The sequence below is a fragment of the Otolemur garnettii genome, unplaced genomic scaffold (assembly GCF_000181295.1).
Source record: "Otolemur garnettii isolate 467f Iridium unplaced genomic scaffold, OtoGar3 scaffold00111, whole genome shotgun sequence".
In the NCBI taxonomy this organism is placed as follows: Eukaryota; Metazoa; Chordata; class Mammalia; order Primates; family Galagidae; genus Otolemur; species Otolemur garnettii.
This window is the reverse complement of record NW_003852506.1, coordinates 2,071,128-2,093,036: the sequence shown is the minus strand read 5'-3', so window position 1 is coordinate 2,093,036 and position 21,909 is coordinate 2,071,128. Positions and strand designations below refer to the sequence as shown.

The 21,909-nt window shown below is 40.3% G+C and overlaps 1 protein-coding gene across 4 annotated transcripts in view; it reads left to right on the top strand.

Moving 5' to 3' along the window:
• Positions 1-21,909, top strand: part of ITSN1 (intersectin 1) — a 228,435-nt gene that overhangs the window by 95,960 nt on the left and 110,566 nt on the right. For all 4 annotated transcript variants that reach the window (XM_023517462.1, XM_023517461.1, XM_023517459.1 and 1 more), the window contains exons 6-11: positions 259-438; positions 2,126-2,222; positions 8,024-8,124; positions 13,622-13,685; positions 18,073-18,210; positions 20,514-20,629. In XM_023517462.1, the coding sequence (XP_023373230.1) occupies positions 259-438; positions 2,126-2,222; positions 8,024-8,124; positions 13,622-13,685; positions 18,073-18,210; positions 20,514-20,629 (696 nt within the window). The remainder of the gene's footprint in view (positions 1-258; positions 439-2,125; positions 2,223-8,023; positions 8,125-13,621; positions 13,686-18,072; positions 18,211-20,513; positions 20,630-21,909) is intronic.

The window sequence follows — 21,909 nt, the reverse complement described above, 5'->3', positions numbered from 1 at the left end:
TGGCTATTTTTTTTTGGTTGCAGCCATCATTATTGTTTGGCGGGCCCGGGTTGGATTCGAACCCGCCACCTTAGGTGTATGTGGCTGGCGCCTTAGCCACTTGAGCCATAGACACTGAGCCTGAAATTATATTTTAAATGGGAATATATTACAACCCAAAAGTGATTTTCTTCTTTAGCAGTGCTGGGTTAATTATCACTAAGTGTAGTGATGTCATCAGGAATGAATTTTCTTGGGATTTTTTTTTTTCCTTCGTAGGTATGGGAGGTATGGGCAGCATGCCACCACTTACAGCTGTTGCTCCAGTGCCAATGGGATCCATTCCAGTTGTTGGAATGTCTCCACCCCTAGTATCTTCTGTTCCAACAGCAGCAGTGCCTCCCCTGGCTAACGGGGCTCCCCCTGTCATACAACCTCTGCCTGCATTTGCTCATCCCGGTATGTGACCTGCTGAAACCATATACATTTTTACAACTCATAAAATCTTTGCATTATGATTATTGTTAAAACTTTTGCCTATACCTTCTGATTATATTTAAATGATATTTTATTCCAGAGGAAAATACCTTTTTTTTTGGAAACAGAGTCTTACTCTGTCACCTTTGGTAGAGTGCTATGGCATCATAGCTCACAGCAACCTATAACTCTTGGGCTCAAGCAGTTCTCTTGCCCAAGCGTCTTAAGTTGTTGTGACTGTAGGTGCCCGCCACAACTCCTGGCTTTTTTTAAGAGATGGGATGTCACTCTTCCTCAGGCTGGTATTGAACTCTGGAGCTCAGGGCAATCCACCTGCCTTGGCCTCCCAGAGTGTTGGAATTACAGGCGTGAGCCACCATGGCCAGCCATTTTTTTCCCAACATACTAAATGGGTGGAAAGAGGGAAAAGGAATGGGATTATATATTTCCAGGTATCATTGCAGACAAAGGTAAACTCAACAGTGAAAGCTAAGAGTGTAATTTCCTTTTAAGGCGTGAAGTATTTGAATATTTTTGTGTTTTCATGTATTACTTACTACTTTTCTTTAGCTGCTATGAGTTGCTAATAAGCCAATCACCTGGGAATAGAATTACATGTGGGGTGGGGAGAAGAAAAAAGAACATTTTATACTATTATAGTATTACATGCTTGCCTAATCAAACGAGTGGATTTAATAGTTCCTGGTTTAATTAATTTCGTTTTGAGACTTTATTCAAAATCTTTTTTCCTTTAGTTAATAGAAAGCATAAACTATGGATGTAGGTACTTAGTCTCTTAATGAAGTCATATGAATATGTATAATACTTTTTAAAAACATCTGAGTAAACTCAATAGCAATGACTACATAGGTTTTAGTTATATTTTAAACATTTCTGTGTCCGCAGCTCTAGAATTTGTTTTACATGTCACAAGATGGCTCTTAAGTTATAGACAGAGAATCTAAGTATACCTCCTTGTTTTTAGATTTTCTTGTCAACACATAGTCCATCTTTCATATATGACCACAACTGCAGATGTTATGGCTACTGAGAAAGAGGATATAGTAGATTTTCCCAAAGCGTTAGTGAAGCCACACATTCTTTAATATTGTTTTCTTTCGTAGCCAATTAATTGCAAATGTCACCTGACTTCAGGCAAGGGCAAGGTAATGTGGTTGAGATTAGGGGTGTATTTTTCTCACACACAACTAACCAGCCTGAATGAGAATCAGATGCAAAAGCTGACCCTCCCTAAAGTCACATGTTATCTGGCCAAGACTCCAGTCTGACTTTTTGGCTCTGACTTCCATTTGGAACCAATACTTCAATTCCCTCAGTGCAGTTAAGAAAAATTGTATTTTATATGTTCAAGCTGTTACCTTTTTATTGAAACAGGTTCTGTAAAATGTGATGCTAAATGTTTAATGAAGAGTAAAGTGTTATGGATGTCAGCATTACTGCTTAGGTGAATTTTCAGTAGAACAAGTAAGTCTAGACATGTTTTTGGCAAGAGGATAGAAAGTAAGGAGGGAATAGCTCTTGTTAAGTCTGGGCTGGTAAGAAAAGAGGAATTATTTCAGCCTCAGATTTGATGGGCATGAGTTCTTATTTTGGTAAATAGGTTTATCTTTATACATTTAAATTATTCAACATTTATTTATTTTTACAGCAGCCACATTGCCAAAGAGTTCTTCCTTTAGTAGATCTGGTCCTGGGTCACAATTAAACACTAAATTACAGAAGGCACAATCATTTGATGTGGCCAGGTAAGTCTGCTTGTTTTGTTCTCTTTTTTAGGTTTGCTTGTTTTTATGTTGTCTTTTTTTTTTTTTTGGAGACAGTTTCACTCTGTCACCCTGAGGAGAGTGCTCTGGCATCATAGCTCACAGCAACCTTAAACTCCTGGGCTTAAGAGACCCTCTTGCCTCAGTTTTTTATTTCTAGTAGAGACATGGTCTCGCTTTTGCTCAGGCTGGTCTCTCACTCATGAGCTTCAACAATCCGCCTGCCTTGGCCTCTCAGAGTGCTGGGATTACCGGCATGAGCCACAGTACCTGGCCAATCTGCTTGTTTTTAAATGGGAAGTTTGGTTAAAACAATTATCTCATTAACGTATAATTTGAACAAGAATTTATCTGTATTCTTTGTTATCTTTTTTTTAATAGACTTTTGTAGAGTGCTAATAATAGTTTTCTTAATTCTGGGTAATATCACTAGGTTTAGTCAGTAATTTGTTGTAGAGATGACGGAAATCAAGGATATGGCATTTCCTAAGAGGATAACAAATTGGGAGTGGTAAAATGTCTAAAATAGTAAAATAGACATCTTGGGCAGAGGAAGAAAAGCAAATTAACTATTTTGTGTTAATTATTTAAAAGTTTATGTATAAAAATTTTTAAAGGATATCACACAGGGTATTGACAAAAAGATGTATGGAGTGAGGCATGGGGGAAGGGCCTGGAGCAGCCATGCCCTCCCTGGGCATGCTACCTCTACCTCCTAGCCATCCAGAAGCTTTTTAAATCCTGTCCTTTTGGGTTTTATGGAGGCTTCATTGCAGAGGGATAATTGCCAGCTGTGCAGAAATTTGACTGGGTAAAAAGGTTATGATCTTCATACTAATAGACTGAGTGGGGAAACCCAGCAAGGCCTGTCTGTTCAGATCCTTCCTGGCCTCCCTGTGTAAGTAGCATTCCTTCCTCCAGGGTATAGTGCAAGACTCTGTCTGGAATAAGGGTCTAGGACTCACTATCAGATTAGATGCTGTCTTGGACAGGGCCAAGGAGAGTAGGAGAAGGTTAGAGACAGGGATTCTGTTTACTGTAACAGGGCTATGGGAGTTAGGAACCAGGAATTGTGGACAAAACCAATATATGATATCATGATGAATCAAGCCATTTTCCCACTTTAATGAGAAGAATATGTAGAATATAATTCAGTAATGCATTCACTATCTTTTTTAAAAATTTTATTTATTTTTATTATTTGAGATAGTGTCACTTTGTTGCCCTTGGTGGAGTGCCATAGCATCATAACTCACAGAAACCTCAAACTCCTGGGCTCAAGTGATCCTCTTGCCTCAGTTTTTCATTTTTTAGTAGAGATGGGGTCTCCTCTTGCTTAGGGTGGTCTCAAACTCATGAGCTCAAGAGATCTACGTGCCTTAGCCTCCTAGAGGGCTGGTATTAACATGCGTGAGCCACTGCACCAGCCCCTTTTTAAAAAATTTAAAGAAAATCAGTGACATGAAAAGCACAATGCCAAAAGCTTTATGCACACTAATTAACTCATTCTTTCCTATAAGATGACTCTTATTTTCTCTGTTAGAGATTAGGGACAAGCTTGAAAACATTCTGGAACTTGCCCAAGAGAACATAGTTCTTCGGTAACAGAGCTACGAGTTGAAATGTGTTTGTTCTGTTTTTGTTTTCTGTAAAAGATTTTATTCAATTATAATATATAGGTATTTGTGTTCCATTTAATTTAAGTTTTATATATAAAATTTATTTATTTTTTATTTTTTTGAGCCTCGGTTTTACTGTATCATCTAAGCTAGAGGGCAATTGTGTTATGATAGCTCACAGCAACCTCAAACTCCTGTGTTGAAGCCATTCTCTGGCCTCAGCCTCCCACGTAGCTGGGACCACAGCTGTTTATCACCACAACTGGCTATTTTTTTCCACTTTTATTTTTTTAATTAATTATTATTATTATTATTTTTTGTAGAGACAGTGTCTCACTTTATCGCCCTCAGTAGAGTGCCTTGGCATCTCACAGCTTACAGCAACCTCCAACTCCTGGGCTTAGGTGATTCTCCTGCCTCAGCCTCTCGAGTAGCTGGGACCACAGGCGCCTGCCACAACGCCCGGCTATTTTTTGTTGCATTTTGGCCGGGGCCAGGTTTGGACCTGCCACCCTCGGTATATGGGGCTGGCGCCCTACCCACTGAGCCACAGGCACTACACATTTTTTCTGTTTTTAATAGAGACTGGGTTTTGCTCTTGCTTATGCTGGTCTCAAACTCCTCGGACTCTAAAAGTGCTAGGATTATAGGCATGAGCCACCACACCCAGCCAAGGTTTTACTCTTAATCATAAGAATAACTCTCAAGGTTTTACATTTATTGAATTATCTATTTTGCCAGGCATCTCAGTAATCCCATTCAACTCCACAATCACCTATTCAGTATATATAATCTCAATATGATGAATGAGGAGGCAAACCGAGAGAAATCATATACCTCACCCATAGTTGACAGCTAGTACATGGGAGAGCTAAGATGTAAACTTTTATCATCCCACATTAAATTCCTTTTTTTTTCTTTCTCCTATACCATGCTGAAGTATTTTTAGTTTATTCTGACTTTGCAGAAGGAATTTATGACATTAGAATGAATAAACAGGGCGGTGCCTGTGGCTCAGTGGGTAGGCCGCTAGCCCCATATACCTAAGGTGGCAGGTTCGAACTGGGCCCTAGCCAAACTGCTGCAAAATAATACCTGGGTGTTTTAGGGGGTACCTGTAGTCCCAGCTACTTGGGAGGCTGAGGCAAGAGAATCGCCTGAGCCCAGGAGCTGGAGGTTGCTGTGAGCTGTGATGCCATGGCACTCTACCGAGGATGATACGATGAGACTCTGTCTCTAAAAAAAAAAGAATGAATAAACAGGCTTGGTGCCCGTTAGGTGGTGGTTAGGGCTCTGGTCACATACGCTGGGATTGGCAGGTTCAAACCGGGCCCAGGCCTATTTAACAATAATGACAACTATAACAAAAAAATAGCTGGCGTTGTGGCGGGGAAGGCTGAGGCAAGAGAATCACTTAAGCTCCAGAGTTTGAGGTTGCTGTGAGCTGTGATGCCACGGTACTCTACTGAGGCCAACATAATGAGACTCCATCTAAAACAAACAAACAACAGAAACAGAATGAATAAACAGTATTAGCAAACATTAATTCTACAAATGGGTTATTGTATTAGTAGTCATCTTTTCAGTAATTTAAATTTGTAGTCAGTTTTTGCAATGCAGACTGCCAAATCTAACTTTTCATAACATATTAATAAGTGTTCAGTCTATTTAAATTCTCAAAAATTTGGCAGAAAACTGAGTTGATAAGTGTAATCTGGGACAACTTCTGTGTGTAACACCCAACATTCCCAGCACACAGAAACGGGATAGTTAGCTTCTTGGTGAATAGGTGGAGTTGAAATCAGCAAAATACGAGTTTAAAATGAGAGAGTTGTTGCAGAAATACACATAGCAGCATACATCATGGTGTTTTTCATTAAAAAAAATTATAAAAATTGAAAAGGCGAATTCATATAGGTACTTTCCAAGTGTTTGGGGGCTGTTTTCCTATGCTTGGTGACCTATACATATTAAAAATAAGGGCATAGATAACATATAAATGATGATTAAGAGGGTCAGTGTATGATTAAGATTTTGCTTTTACATGTTTGAAATAGATATTTTTGTTGAAATGAAAGGGTATTACTTGTAATCTGTCCCAGAAGGGGAATGTCATTTTTACTGTTAGCTCAGCCATTGTGTTTAATTAATAAGAGTCAGTTTATACATCAGACTCTCAAAGAGTCAGTAGTGCCATTGCTTGTGTGGGCAATGGTATCTGAGGAGCTAATCGCTAGACCCGATTGAATGTCTAGACCCGAACTGACTGTTGGCAGGTGTTTCCTTAGGTCAGGGTTATGGCACATTGGCAAGGACAGGTTGGTACTGAATTATAGTCAAGACAGTCGCTCTGTCCTTTAGTGCTCTGCTGATCTCCCTTGACCCAGGAAATGTTATGTTTTCTCTTCAGGAAACTCTCCATTTGATAAGGATTTTAAATTCCCAGAACAAAGTAATTTCACTACAAATGGATCCTATATTTTAATGAAATACAAAAGGAAACAAAACTAGTATTTTGCTGATTTCAAGTCCTGCCTTTTCATTAAGAAGCTAACTATCGGCTTGGCACCTATAGCTCAACTGGCTAAGGCGCCAGCCACGTACACCTAAGGTGGTGGGTTCGAATCCCCAGCCCAGACCCGCCAAACAACAATGATGGCTGCAACCAAAAAATAGCCGGGCATTGTGGCGGGCGCCTGTGGTCCCAGCTACTTGGGAGGCGGAGGCAGGAGACTCGCTTGAGCCCAGGAGTTGGAGGTTGCTGTGAGCTGTAATGCCACGGCACTCTGCCCAGGGGGGCAGCTTGAGGCACTGTCTCAAAAAAAAAAAAAGAAGCTAACTATCTTGCCAGGAATGATGGTGTTAAACACAGAAGTTGTCCCAGATTACACTTATCTCACAGTTTTCTGCCAAATTTCTGAGAATTTAAATAGACTGAACTCTCATTAATATGTTACCCAAAAGTTTGATTGGGTAGCCTGCATTGCAAAAACTGGCTACAAATTTAAATAAAAGTTAAACATCTTTGAAGAATTAGAGAGTTGTTTGCTGTCAGCATTACTTTTTAACTGAAAGAGAAATGTTTCTAGAAATTAGAAATTCCTGGGCTTTTTTGAACCATTTTATTTTATTTTTTAGTGTTAATAGTTTTTTTTATTCTCAAATATTTGTCTAATTGCCTTTGATTATCAAAACCTGAAAGAAGCTGGTGGCTTAAACACACTTAAATACATAGGTATTTTCATTTTGAGGCAAGGAGGTGGCTTTTTTACCCCTGAATGGGAAGGGGAAGACCAAGAGGGGAGGAGTAGCCTATCTCAGCCAGACAGGCCTCCTTTAGCTAGGGCAGATCTCTGGGGGAGGTGGGGGGTGGGGGGAAGTCCTTAGCTGATCTCTAGCAGCAGAAAGGTTGCACTTGTTAAAAGTGATGATTCTCTTGTTTATTCTGGCTAGGGACCAATAGCATATACTGTAGTGCCGGGATATTCATGTCTCATCTGTGAGACTGGTGTAGTTTTACCACGTGATTCTCCACTTTATTATCGGCTATTTATTTCATTCTCTAATTCTACACGTCTCTTCTTGTCCTTTTTACAAATGTGTGTTTTCGATAAAATTCAGGGGCCAGCCACCTAGACTCAACAGCTGTCACTATTTTGCCATATTCATAGGCCCTCCCTAACTCTGGGAATGTAGGTCTCAGACATCACACCTTTGATCTGTAGAAGCTTCAGCATTCAGCACAATCTCCTCAGAATAAGGGCATTCTTCTAAAAAGCCACATGCTGTTATCACATCCTAGAAAACCTGAAACACCCTTTCTTTCCCATGAGGAAAATCTTTTCTTATTTGCTTCTGAACTCACAACTGGGGCTGCTATAGAACCCTAAATCATATATATTAATATGAAACACCCACTTGGTCTGTTGTGTTTACCTTGATTCTAGAAAAATAATGAGCTTATTTATTTTGAGAGAAATGTTTAGAACCTTAAAAATAGGAAATATTCATGGGAGGAGTTTCAGAAATAGTAATTAGAAAATGAATAAAATGTTGACGTTATATAGTATTATCTGGAGAAGTTCTTAGTTTGCTGATTTTAAAGAACTTCAGTAGGCTATTCCTTATGATCAATCCTCTTTCTCTTCTTTTTGTTTCTCACAGTGCCCCTCCAGTGGCAGAATGGGCTGTTCCTCAGTCATCGAGACTGAAATACAGACAATTATTCAATAGTCATGACAAAACTATGAGTGGACACTTAACAGGTATTTATTTACACGTAAAAATTAATTTTGTGAAAGATGACCTTTGTTCTGAATGCACCTTATTTCTAGATATTTGATCAAAGATATTTTCCAAATGTCTTTCTCTGTTTGCTTGTTTTAAATTTTTATTTATTTATTTTTTTTGAGATAGAGTTTCACTTTGTTGCCTTCAGTACAGTGCCGTGGCATCACAGCAACCTCAAACTCTTGGGCTCAAGCAATTCTCTTGCCTCAGCCTCCCAAGTAGCTGGGACTATAGGTGCCTGCTACAAGGCCCGGCTGTTTTTAGAGATAGGCTCTTGCTCTGGCTCAGACTGATCTCCAACCTGTGAGCTCAGGCAATCCACCTGCCTCTGCCTCCCAGAGTGCTGGGATTACAGGTGTGAGCCATCGCACCTGGCCTTATTTTATTTTTTTTGGAGACAGAGTCTCACTTTGTCACTCTTGGTAGAGTACTGTGGCATCATAGCTCACAGCAACCTCAAACTCTTGGGCTTAAGTAATCCTTTTGCCTTATCCTCTCAAATAGCTGGGAGTACAGGCACCAGCCACATGCCTGGATTTTTTTTTAGAGGCAGGGTCTCACTCTGGCCCATGCTGGGCTCAAACTCCTGAACTCCAGGCAATCCATCCACCTTGGCCTCCAGTGCTAGGATTATAGGAGTGAGCCACCCCACCTGGCCTGTTTGCTTTATTTATTTATTTTTTGAGACAGTATCTCACTATGTTGCCCTTGGTAGAGTGCGGTGGCGTCATAGCTCACAGCAACCTCAAACTCTTGGGCTTAAGAGATTCTCTTCCTTCAGCCTCCCAAGTAGCTGGGACTACAGGTGCCTGCCACAACGCCCAGCTATTTTTGGATGCAATTGTCATTGTTGTTCAGTAAGGCCTGGGCCAGACTCAAACCCGCCACCATTGGTATGTGTGGCCGGTGTCCTTACTCACTGAGCTACAGGCACTGAGCCTGTTTGCTTATTTTTAAGTAGTGTTTTCACCATCTCTGTTATCTTATTTTCTCATCTACTGGCAACTCCTTCCATTGTTACTTTATTCTACCAAGTCTCATGTCTTTGCCCCATTGCTTCTTGGTAAAGAAGAACTTAGACTAGGCATCCTCTTATGTACTGAAAGCCACTGATATGCAAATCAAGGCAGTAGCAAAATAATACTTCTGTGAACAAAACTCAGCTTCAGGTTCTCAATTTCAACCTTGTAGATGAACTTGAAGCTGCCTATTCACCAAATTAGTTTGGGGAAGTATATAGGGTAAAAGGTAACCAGTGGAGGAGTTTGGAGGATGGTTCACTCACTGACTAGCTGGGGCTCACCACTTTTGACCTTGTTTCTTTGTCTATAAAAGGTCAGTGTTAACATGATCTCAATGGATTCTTTTTTTTTATTAAGTAAGTTATTTCAGGTTAATGTGAGGATATAAGCAGCCAGGTCAGAATATTTGATTTTGTTAGGTAGAGTTCATTTTATGGTTCTGTCCCACACACAAAAGGTGTGCCATGATGAAACTAACATCTTACAGGCACCTGATCTTTGATAAACCAAACAAGAACATACACTGGGGGAAGGAATCGCTATTCAATAAATGGTGCTGAGAGACTTGGATAACCACATGTAAAAGACCGGCACCTTTCACCACTTAGAAAAAATGATTCAAGATAGATAAAAGATTTAAATCCAAGGCTTGAAACAATAAAAATCCTCGAAGAAATTGGGAGGAAAACACTTGAAGATATAGGCCTGGGGAAAGATTTTATGAAGAAGACTTCTCAATGGATTTAAAAAAAAAAATAGTGATTCTGGTCAGGCACAGTGGCTCACGCCTATAATCCTAGAGCTCTGGGAGCCCAAGGCAGGTGGATTGCCCTGAGTTCACAGGTTCCAGACCAGCCTGAGCAAGAGCAAGACCCTGTCTCTAAAAATAGCCGGGCATCATGGTGGACGCCTGTAGTCCCAGCTCCTTGGGAGGCTGAGGTAAGAGAATCTCTTGGGCCCGAGAGTTGGAGGTTGCTGTGAGAAGCTGTGATGCTGCAGCACTCTCTCAAGGGTGACAAAGTAAGACTTTGTCTCAAAAAAAAAAAAAAAAAAGATGATTATTTTATATCAGAAGGGTAGAGAAGAATTTTAGGATACTATTCAAAATCTTCCCCATGAAAAGTTAAAGACTTGAAACTGATTCAAAAGTTATAAATAAAGGTATAGCTTTTCTGTCAGGAATTATGTAAACAAAAGTTAACATATTGTCAGTAATAATTAGCTACCATTTATAGCGCACTTTTTATGTGCGAACAACACTGTGCTAAGCTCAAATATAATAGTTTCTTTCTTTCTTTTTTTTTTTTTTTTGAGACAGAGTCTCAAGCTGTCACCCTGGGTAGAGTTCTCTGGTGTCACAGCTCACAGCAACCTCCAACTCTTGGGCTTAAGCAATACTCTTGCCTCAGCTTCCCAAGTAGCTGGGACTACAGGTGCCCGACACAATGTCGGGCTGTTTTTTGGTTGTAGTTGCCATTGTTGTTTTAACTGGCCCAGGCCAGGTTCAAACTGGCCAGCCATGATGTATGTGGCCATGGCCAACGCCCTGTCCACTGAGGTATGGGCACTGCCCAAATATTATAGTTTCTTGTACAGTGGATCATAGACCTGTTAATGCAGAAAGAACTTCTGAAATGAGAAAATAGGGTTTAAATAACTGAAGCAACCGCCTTCCCCAAGTTACTCAGCGAAGTCTAGACTGAACCTGGCTGGAGCCCACAGCCTCCTTCCTATTTTCCTAACCCCTACTGTTTGCCATGCAAAGCACATATGCAATTCTTTTTTTTAATTGAATCAGAGTTTCACTTTGTTGCCTTCAGTAGAGTGCGGTGGCATCACAGCTCACAGCAACCTCAAACTCTTGGGCTTATGGGATTCTTTTGCCTCAGCCCCTCATGTAGTTGGGACTACAGGTGCCCACCACAATGCCCGGCTATTTTTTTGGTTTAGCAGGCCTGCTGGATTCAGACCCACCAGCTCTGGTGCTTGTGGCTGTCACCTTACCCACTGAGCTATGAGCACTGCCCACTTTGTTTTTTATTGAGGTGACATTTGAAAAATCTTTCCACTATTATTGCCACTACTTTCTATTCCTTGGCCCATTGGTTTTCCTGGGACCATGCTTTAAGAGGTGGTACTGATAATAAGGTATGTTCATCTCTCCCTCCCTCACACTGGTTTATTCACACACGCAAAATCTCATATTCTAGCTTTCATCTGATATCTGAGGCTAGTTTATGGCAGAAATGAAGATATTTATGATTATTTTTAAAAATGAGAGCTTCATGTCTGTAATCCTAGCTCTTTTGGAGCTGAGGCACAAGGATTACTTGGCCTGGAGTTCAAGACTAGCCTGGGCAACATAGCAAGATACCACCTTTATAAGGAATTTTAAAAATTAACTAAATGTGGTGGTATATGCCTGTAGTCTGTTTCTCAGGAGGCTGAGGCTGGAGGATCATTTGAACCTATAAATTCAAGGCTGCAGTGAGGTATAATTGAGTCTTTGTACTTCAGCCTGGGCAAGAGAGCTATACCTTATTGGGGGAGGGAAGGAATGAGAGCTGATTTTGAAAGAAGAGTTAAAATTCCAGGAATTTTTTTTTCTTTTTACTTTTTCTTTCTTTCTTTTTTTTTTTTTTTTTTTGTAAACTTGGACACATGTTCTAATCCTGGCTCTGATATTAGCCATTTGTACAACCTTGAGTAATCTACCCTTTTTTGTTTTTTAAAGTCTGTACAGTATAGCCGGGTTTGGTGCCTCAAACCTGAAATCCTAGCACTCTGGGAGGCTGGGGTGAGTGGATTGCTTGAGCTCATGAGTTTGAGACCAGCCTGAGAAAAAGTGAGACTGTATCACTACTAAAAGAAAAAATTTGAAAAACTGAGGCAGGAGGCTCACTTGAGCCCCAAGAGTTGGAGTTTGCTGTGAACTTTGACACCACACCACATCACATCACTCTACCCAGGGTGACAGCTTGAGACTTTATCTCCAAAAAAAAAAAAAATTTGGACAGGATAAAAAACTTAGAAGCACAGTGGTTAGAGCACTGGATTTGCAAACCAAAGGTTATGAGTTCAAGCCTCGCCTGGGCCTGATTTAAGAGAAAATTTTAAGTAAAAAGTTTCATAAAATCTCTACAGTGGGCGGCACCCATAGCTCAGTGTGTAGGGCGCTAGCCACATACACCAAGGGTGGCAGGTTTGAACACAGCCGCGGCCAGCTAAAACAACAACATAAAAATAGCCAGGCATTGTGGCAGGTGCCTGTAACCCCACTCGGGAAGCTGAGGCAAGGGAATCGGTTAAGGCCAAGAGTTTGAGGTTGCTGTGAGCTGTGATGCCACAGCAGTCTACCAAGGGCAACAAAGTGAGACTTTATCTGAAAAAAAAAAAAAAAATCTCTGCAGTGAAATAGAAGAGACCCCCCTGAGGTCCCTTCATCCTCTTAAGATTCTCTGAATTTTCCTAGTATTTGTCTCCTGATGGTCATGGAGGCAGTAGTTATTCTGCCATTAAGCAGAAAATGTTGTTTAGGCAGAATAACACTTAGCTTTATAAATAATGCCCAGGGGTGGGGCCTATGGCTCAGTGAGTAAGGGCGCTAGCCCCATATACCAAGGGTGGCAGATTCAAACCCGGCCCTGGCCAAACTGCAACAAAAAAAATAGCCAGGCGTTGTGGCGGGCACCTATAGTCCCAGCTACTCAGGAGGCTGAAGCAAGAGAATCGCCTAAGCCTAAGAGCTGGAGGTTCCTGTGAGCTGTGACAGCGCGGCGCTCTACCAAGGGTGACAGAGTGAGATTTTGTCTCTAAAAACAAAAAAGAAAGAACGAAATAATGTCCAATACAAATATAGATGGTACTCCAGACAGAATGGCAAGTTATATTTTGAAACTCTAATCTTTCACATACTCATTCTGGTTTTTTTTTGAGACAGAGTCTCACTTTACTTTGTCACCCTCAAAATAATGCTGTGGTGTCATAGCTCACAGCAACCCCAAACTCTTGGGCTCAAGTGATTCTCTTGCCTCAGCCTCCCAAGTAGCTGGGACTACTTGGGCACTCAACACAATGTCTGGCTATTTTTAGAGACAAGGTCTTGTTCTAGCTCAAAGTTCAAGAGAACCTGTAAGATCAGGCAATCCACCCGCCTCCAACTCCTAGAGTTCTAGGATTACAGGTGTTAGCCACCGTGCCCAGCCACTCATTTTTTATTAAACATCTGTTTAACAAAAATTCATTGAGTATGTGTTAGATGCTGTGCTGTGTTCATTCCCTTTTTCGCTGGCACTTAATTTTCTTTGTACAAAGCCCACAGTGTCACAGCAAATATTTAAAGCACTGTGATTGCATAAGGTTGCAGAGTGCATGTGTGCAGAATCCTGGGCTTCCTGTACAATGAATATTTGCTGACTCATCTGTGTATCCTTTCCCTGGTTCTGTTTAGGTCCCCAAGCAAGAACTATTCTTATGCAATCAAGTTTACCACAGGCTCAGCTGGCTTCAATATGGTAAGGAGTGAAAAGTTCCTTGGTTTGGATAAAATGGAAACTTTATTTTTTAGGTTGGTATGGCCTCAGGAGTTTTTAGATTACCTTTTTTATAGGGGTATATTTACAATATGCGTTCTTTTCTTTTATTTTCTTTCTTTCTTTCTTTTTTTTTTTTTTTAAAGACCAGGAGGCTGAGGCTGGAGGATCATTTGAACCTATAAATTCAAGGCTGCAGTGAGGTATAATTGAGTCTTTGTAGCTTCAAGCTATTGCCCTGGGTAGAGTGCTGTGTAACACTCTCACTTTCACAGCTCACAGCAACCTCCAACTCCTGGGCTTAAGCGATTCTCTTGCCTCAGCCTCCGAGTAGCTGGGACTACAGGCAGCCATCACAACGCCCAGCTATTTTTTGGTTGTAGTTGTCATTGTTATTTGCCAGGCCCAGACTGAATTTGAACCCGCCAGCTCTGGTGTATGTAGTTGGTGCCTTAGCCACTGAGCTACAGGCGCCACCCGAGAATATGCTTAATTTTCAATGATTTATTATAGTGATTCTCTCTTAACTTTTTCCCCTATTGATTTTGAAAAATACGAAAGCAGAGAGATTAATACAGTGAATTCCCAAGAACTCCTAACACAATTTAACAATTCTCCACTAATGACCAGTCTTGGTTGTCTCTTTCATTTTTCTAATTATTTTAAGCCAGATCTCAGTTGTATTCTTTGTTATGTATGTGTTTAAGCTGTCTTCAAACAAGATAGGGATTTTTGAACTATAACCATTATGCCAATAGTGTACCTAAAAATAGTAATAGTCATCCTTATCATTAAATTAATCAAATGGTGTTCAAATTCCTTAGATTGCTTCAAAATTTTTGTAGTTTGTTCAAATCAAGACTGAAATAAATCTCTGTTTTGTAACATTTCTTTGATACATCTTTTACGTCTCCTTTAATCTATAAATTTCCCTTTATCTTGTTCTCCACTTACTTTTCCACCCTCCACCAAAACCCCTATAAAAACAGACCAGATCATTTGTCCTATAGTTTCTTGTTGTCCTAACTTTTGATGATTGCTCCTATGTGGTATTATTTAATTTGTTCCTGTATATTGGTAATTAGATCTAAAGCAAGGCTTTTCAAACATGGCATTATTGGGTATTTTGGGCGCAGTAAATCTTTGCCATAGGCGGCTGTTCTGTGCAGTGTGAGGTGTGTAGGAACATCTATACCCAAGATACTAGATACCAGCAGCATGACCCGTGCGTAGTTGTGCCAATCAAAAACATCTCCAGACACTGACAAAAGACCGTTCAGGTACAAAATCATCCCTGGCTAAAAAGCATAGATCAGTGAAGTTTGATTTTTATTTATTTATTTTTTCAGCCAGACATATTATTGTGTGACATCAGAAGACACATAATTTTTCTTATTTTGTAATGCTTCTGAGTAGTTATTGATGAGCATTGCCTAGATCCTATAGATTGCTTTACATTTAAATGTTAATCAAAATGGTTTTGTAAGAAGTCTGTGCCTTGGAAGATTGCTTGAGCTCAAGAGTCTCAGACTAGCCTGAGCAAGAGTCAGACCCCGTCTCTACTAAAAATAGCAAAATTAGTGAGAGGTTTAGGTAGGTGCTACTCGAGAGGCTGAGGCAGGAGGATCACTTGAGCCCAAAGAGTCTGAGGTTGCTATGAGCTAGGCTTGTCTCAAAAAAAGGCTGCATCTTTTAGTTGAGTGTTAATGATTATGCGTGGAAAATAAACCTATTCTATACGGCTCACATGCCACATTTGTGATTTTCCTGCAAGGGACATTGCTGTAGTGCTTCACAAGTGTCAAGATCTAGTATAACTCCTTATGTCCTTATTCTTCCTTTGTGTTTTGATGTTGGCATAGATCATTAATAAGCATTTTGTATCTCTTACATACCCAGACCTTTTTAATTCTGGGTATGTAAGAGATAACCAGGGCCCCCTGAAATATAAACTTGAGATCTAACATTTATGGGGGTCAAGTGAAAGTTTATTAGGTTGTTTTCATGATACCAGATTATGTAAAAATGTTTCTTTTAAATTTCTTATATTTAGGCTCGGCGCCTGTGGCTCAAACGGCTAAGGCGCCAGCCATATACACCTGAGCTGGCAGGTTCAAATCCAGCCTGGGCCCGCCAAACAACAATGATGGCTGCAACCAAAAAATAGCCAGGCATTGTGGCTGGTGCCTATAGTCCCAGCTACTTGGGAGGCAGAGGCAGGAGACTCGTTTGAGCCCAGGAGTTGGAGGTTGCTGTGAGCTGTGATACCACGGCACTCTGCCCAGGGCAACAGCTTGAGGCTCTGTCTCAAAAAAAGTAAAAATAATAAATTTCTTATATTTAATGTGCCCTCTTTGGGGAAAAAAACCACTTGAGACCTCCTGGTAGAATGTTATTATTCTCCTACAGGCTAAAAAAATATTTTAATTAGGCCAGATATGATACCTGATGCCTATAATCCTAGCTCTCTGGGGGGCTTAGACACATGGATCACCTGAGCTTAGGAGTTCAAAACCAGCCTGCTGTCTCTACTAAAAATAGACAAAAAAAAAGAAAAAGAAAAAACCAAGCTGGGCATGGTGACATATGCCTATAGTCCCAGCTACTTGGGAGGCTGAGGCAAGATTGTGGCTCAAACCGAGGACTTTGAGGTTGCTATAAGCTGTGAAACCACAGCACTTTACCCAGGGCAACAGGGTGAGACTCTGTCTCAACTAATCAATCAATCAATAAGAGTGTAATTAAAATATTTTAACTAAATGTAATTAAATATTTTAATTTAGGAAAGTTTGGCAACGAACGAGTATAAATTCCAGTTGCCTTCTAATCTGATTTGCCTAGGAATTTGTTGTTTTTTGGTTTTGGGGGTTTTTTTTGAGACGAAGTCTCACTTTGTCATCCTTGGTAGAGTGCTGTGGCATCATAACTCATAGTAACATATAACTCTTGGGCTCAAGTGATTCTCTTGCCTCAGCCTTCCGAGTAGCTGGGACTACAGGCGCCCGCCTCAACACCTGGCTATTTTTTTTAGAGGCAGGTCTCGAACCTCTGAACTCAGGGCAATTCACCCGCCTCTGGCCTCCTGGAGTGCTAGGATTACAGGTGTGAGACACCGTACCTGGCCTACCTAGGAGTTGTTAATGGTGAGAAATGAAAAGGAAAATAGAATAAGGAAGGTGGAGCAGGGAGTTTTCATTTCATTTAATTTGTATTTCTGTTCTGTATAAACATTGGTGTCTGGCATTTAGGAAAGGCAAAACTAGAGGGACAGAAAAGAGGTCCCTGTTTTACAAAAGCTGACTTTAAGATGTGGGAATTGGTGGTGGTCCCGACACTGTTCTATGTTGTGGTGTTAGTTAAACAAGTGAATATATTTGTTAAAACTTGCAGAATTCTACTCTAAGAAGGGTGAATGTTACTGCATGCAAATTATATTAATAAAAAGTGGAACCTAAAGAAATTTCAGAATTAAGCAGAAAGTTTCTTAACCTCTTGCATGGGCAAAGCCACTTTCTTAATGATGTTCTAGTGAACAGATATGTTGTATCTTCTCTTGGTGGTCCAGAAGTTGTTAAATAAAATCACATATTTGGGCTTGCTAGGAACATCTGTTTACTGTAACTAGCTCCTTAGGCAAGTTCATCATGAAAAATCATGGAGAGTGAATCCTGAGCTTGAGAAGGAGGAGACACCTTGGCTGTTGGTGGAGGCCATAAAGATCCAACCTTGTAGGTCTGAATTATAGGGTGGCCAGCTATGCCCAGTGGGCAAATCTGGCCTTCACCTGTTTTTGTAAGTGAAGTTTTATTGTAAAAATACCCACACTGATTTGTATATTATCTATTGTTGCCTTCCTGATGAAAGGACAGAATTCATTATGGTAGAGATTCAAAGTCTGACAAATCATAAAATTGTTACTACCAGACCCTTACTGATAGTTTATTGATCCCAGGTATACGACTTAGCATTATAGATGCGTAGAATGTGAATATGCTATATGTTAAGTAGACTTGCAGGGATTGAGAGGAATATCACTATAATCACAGTTAGCATTTGTTAGATGCAGAGTACCATCTCAACTATATGGAATTTTATCTTTGCAGAAGTTCTAAGTAGATACTGTTTTTACAAACTGAAGCCCAGAGAGACTCAGTTGGCCTAAGGTCTGAATAAGAAAGCAGAAACCTTTTGGGAGGCGGCTGTGGCTCAAAGGAGTAGAGCACTGGCCCCATATACCAGAGGTGGTGGGTTCAAACCCAGCCCCAGCCAAAAACTGCAAAAAAACCCCCAGAACTTTTAAATCACTCATGAACGGTTAAACGCATGCACTCTAATAAAATTGGGTTACAATGCACTTTTTGTTGAATAGGAATCTTTCTGACATTGATCAAGATGGAAAACTCACAGCAGAAGAATTTATCCTGGCTATGCACCTAATCGATGTGGCTATGTCTGGCCAACCACTGCCACCTGTCCTTCCTCCTGAATACATTCCACCTTCCTTTCGGTAAAGAACAAGAATTTGTGTCTTATAAGAAAGTGTGTGTAGAGTATGTGAATTCCAAACTTGGTTTAGTTGGCTGTGTATCTTATAGTGATTTTTATTCCTAGCAAATAAATGAAATATCCATGAATTAAAGAGAATCTTCTTATCCAGCTTCTATATTAATCCTGAGCCCATTCTGTTTTTTAGTATACCAGTAGTGTAATATATTAGTGAAAAATGAAATAAAATATCAAACGATTTTTTTATTTTTATACCAACCTATATAATGAAAGCTTACCAAAATTTTAGCAACAGATGCTTACAGTGAAAAAGAAATGGTATGAGCTCATATATAGAAAATAAAGGCCAGGTACAGTTGCTCATGTCTGTAATCCTAGCACTGTGGGAGGCTTATGTGGGTGGATGGCTTAACCTCAAGAGTTCAGGACCAGCCTAAGCCAGAGGGAGACCCCATGTGTAAAAAGGAAAAAGTGTAGTGGTGGGGGCCTGTAGGTCCAGCTACTCAGGAGACTGAGGCAAGACAATTGCTTGAGTGTAGGAGTTTGAGGGTGCTGTGAGCTGTGATGATGTAGCACTCTACCCAGGGTGACAGTCAAACTCTGTCTTTAAAAATAAAAATAAATAAATAAATAAATAAAGCAAAGAGGCCAGGCACGGAGAATCACTTAGGTCCAGGAGTTTGAGTTTGCAGTGAGCTATGATTATATATGAGGACAACAAAGCAAGATCCTATCTCTTTTAATTAAAAAAAAAAAAAATTCCGAGCATAGTGGGTCATGCCTGTAATCCTGACATTCTTGGAGGATGAAGTGGGAAGATCCCTTGAGCTTAGGAGCTCAAGACCAGCCTGAGCAACAGTGAGACCCCCATCTCTACTGAAAACAGAAAAATTAGTGCAGTATTGTGATGGGCGCGTGTCGTCCCGGCTACTTGGGAAGCAGAGGCAAGAGGATCGTTTGAACAAAGGAGTTTGAGGCTAAGCTGATCCTGTGGCACGCTAGCCTGGGGAATAGAGTTAAGACTCCATCTGAATGGAAACAAACAAACAAAAAAGACAGAGAGAGAAACAAAGAAAAATAAATACAGCCAGGAAATCATGCCTGTGAATTCTGCATGTTCAATAGGTAAAAAAAAAAAAAAATGCTGGCAATTTAGAAAATTTAAGTTGTTTGTTTTTATTTTGTTTTGTCTTTGAGATAGTCTCTCTGTATTACCCAGGCTAGTCTTAAACTCTTGGCCTCAAGCTATCCTCTTACCTCAGCCTTGGAGTAGCTGGTAAAACTGGGGCAAGCCACTGCTTCCACCTTTAGTTGGAATTAGGGAAATAGAGAAATTATCTTGGTCTGAAAAACGTTTCCAGTAGAAATGTCAGCAGAGTCCCTGAAGTTCAGTTGGGAGACACCTGTCATGATTTCTGCATGCACACCCTGTCCTGGGCTTCTCTGTCTCCTGGCTTTAAACATGAGGTCTTAGAAGGGCAAAGAAAAATTAAAGCAGCAGCACTAAGAATTTCTGTCCTGATTTCCTAAGCTTGACAGGAGACTGGGGCAAAATCTCCCTCCAATGGAGAGAAACAGAGCCGTCTGTGTCAGCACATGCGTGGTATGGGAGCAAGCTGAGGGAACTAGGACTGGGTAGAAAGCAGTATGTGCTGATGCTGTTGGCCAGTAAAACCCACAGCAATCACTAGGAGAGACATCTATGCTGGGAGCAGATAATAAAAGTATAAAGAGGATAGAGAGATTGTTTTAACAGAGCAAGGTTAAAGGTTTAAAGCGAAACGAATTAATAAACTGAGTTGTTTTAAGAACTATAAAGTATAGACATTTCATGTGTTTGTTAAGGGATGAAACATGTGTTTTGTTAAGGGAGATACTTTATAATTGGAAAAGAGATGCTCTCAACTAGCTGAGATGCTGATCTCCCCTTGGAGGAATTTAAAGTTACTTTCGAGGACAACAGAAATAACACCTGACCTTGAGTGATACTTTGTCCCAGGCATTGGTCTAACCACTTTATAACTATGAATTATAATTCAGATCTTTGGGATTGTCCTAAATTTGGTTACACTTCTAAGCATTTTCAGCTTCATACTCAAGAGTCTGATGATGTTCAAATATGCATTTTCAGAAAACTCTTGGTAACTAGAGAAGGAAGACCAAATCTTTATTTTTTCTTTAGTCTAAATGAAATTTGTCCTAAGATGTGTTATAATCTTTTAAAACTCTTTTTCATAACTTGTCCAGTGTTAACCAGACATCTCTGTGTGAATTTCCTTTTCTTCCTCCCACCCACAATTGCAGAAGAGTTCGATCTGGCAGTGGTATATCTGTCATAAGCTCAACATCTGCAGATCAGAGGCTACCAGAGGAACCAGTTTTGGAAGATGAACAGCAACAATTAGAAAAGAAATTACCTGGTAAGGCAGTCTTCATATTTGTGTTAAATAATTTAGAGATTGTCTATCCTAAGGCAAAAATGGAGGTAAAAATAAACCAGCTTTTGACATTTTGGCTGTGTTTTTTTAATTGATCTTAGAGAGAGATACCTTTAATAAGTTTTCAGGTGATTGCTTAATGCCAACCCTGCAGAAGCGAAAGTAAAATTATCTACTCTTCTTTTCTCCTGTTACTGGAGAATTGGCAACTGCTTATTAGCAGGAAACTTGTTTGGATTTAAAGTAAACCTATTTTACATTTACAATGATAAACCCTTCGTACACATTTTTTTTTTTTTTGAGACAGTCTAACTACGTCACCCTTGGTAGAGTGCTGTGGCGTCACAACTCACAGCAACCTCAAACTCATGGGTTCAAGCAATTCTCTTGCCTCAGCCTCCCAAGTAGCTGGGACTACAGGTGCCCACCACAATGCCCGGCTATTTTGTTGTTGTTGTTGTCATTGTTGTTAAGCAGGTCTGGGCCGTGTTCCAACCTGCCAGCCCTGGTGCATGTGGCCGGCACCCTAACCACTGAGCTATGGGTGCTGAGCCCATACTAGTAACATATTTTAAGGTGTTTATGAATTCTTAATAAGACAAAAATAGTACTAAGAAGCCAGTGGAATTTATTATGGAGTCTCTTTATGGTAAGTACTTTGTCACTGTCATTTTGCTGCATATAACAAGGTTAGCAATTAATTAGTCTGCTCCAGATATTAGCTCTCCCAGTTTATGCTGTAAACGAAATCACTTCTTCACTGATGAAGTACTTCTTGAGGATATTCTATGTGTAAGGCTCTGTGCTGAGTACAGGAAAGAACCTAAATGTTAATAAGACATGGTCCATATCTGTAGAACAGCGGTTCTCAACCTGTGGGTCATGACCCCTTTGGGGGTGGAACGACCCTTTCTCCTTTCACAGGGGTCGCCTAAGACCATTGGAAAACACATATTTTGAGACTCTGCTCCTCATGTGTGGGGGTCACCACAGCATGAGGAAGGAACTGTATTAAATGGTTGCAGCATGAGGAAGGTTGAGAACCACTGCTCTAGAAGCTTTTAATAGGGTATTTAAGACATCCATATAAATAATCATTTAAGCAGAGTGCATAAACGGGATGAATGGCTAGAGAGTACTCTAGATGCACAACAGACTTTACTTACGACTGGTTGGTGTAGACTGGGAGGAACATGAGACATTAAATCTCTTTGGAGGAAGTCACAGTTGAATTGAGACATGAAGTTGAATAGGATCACATG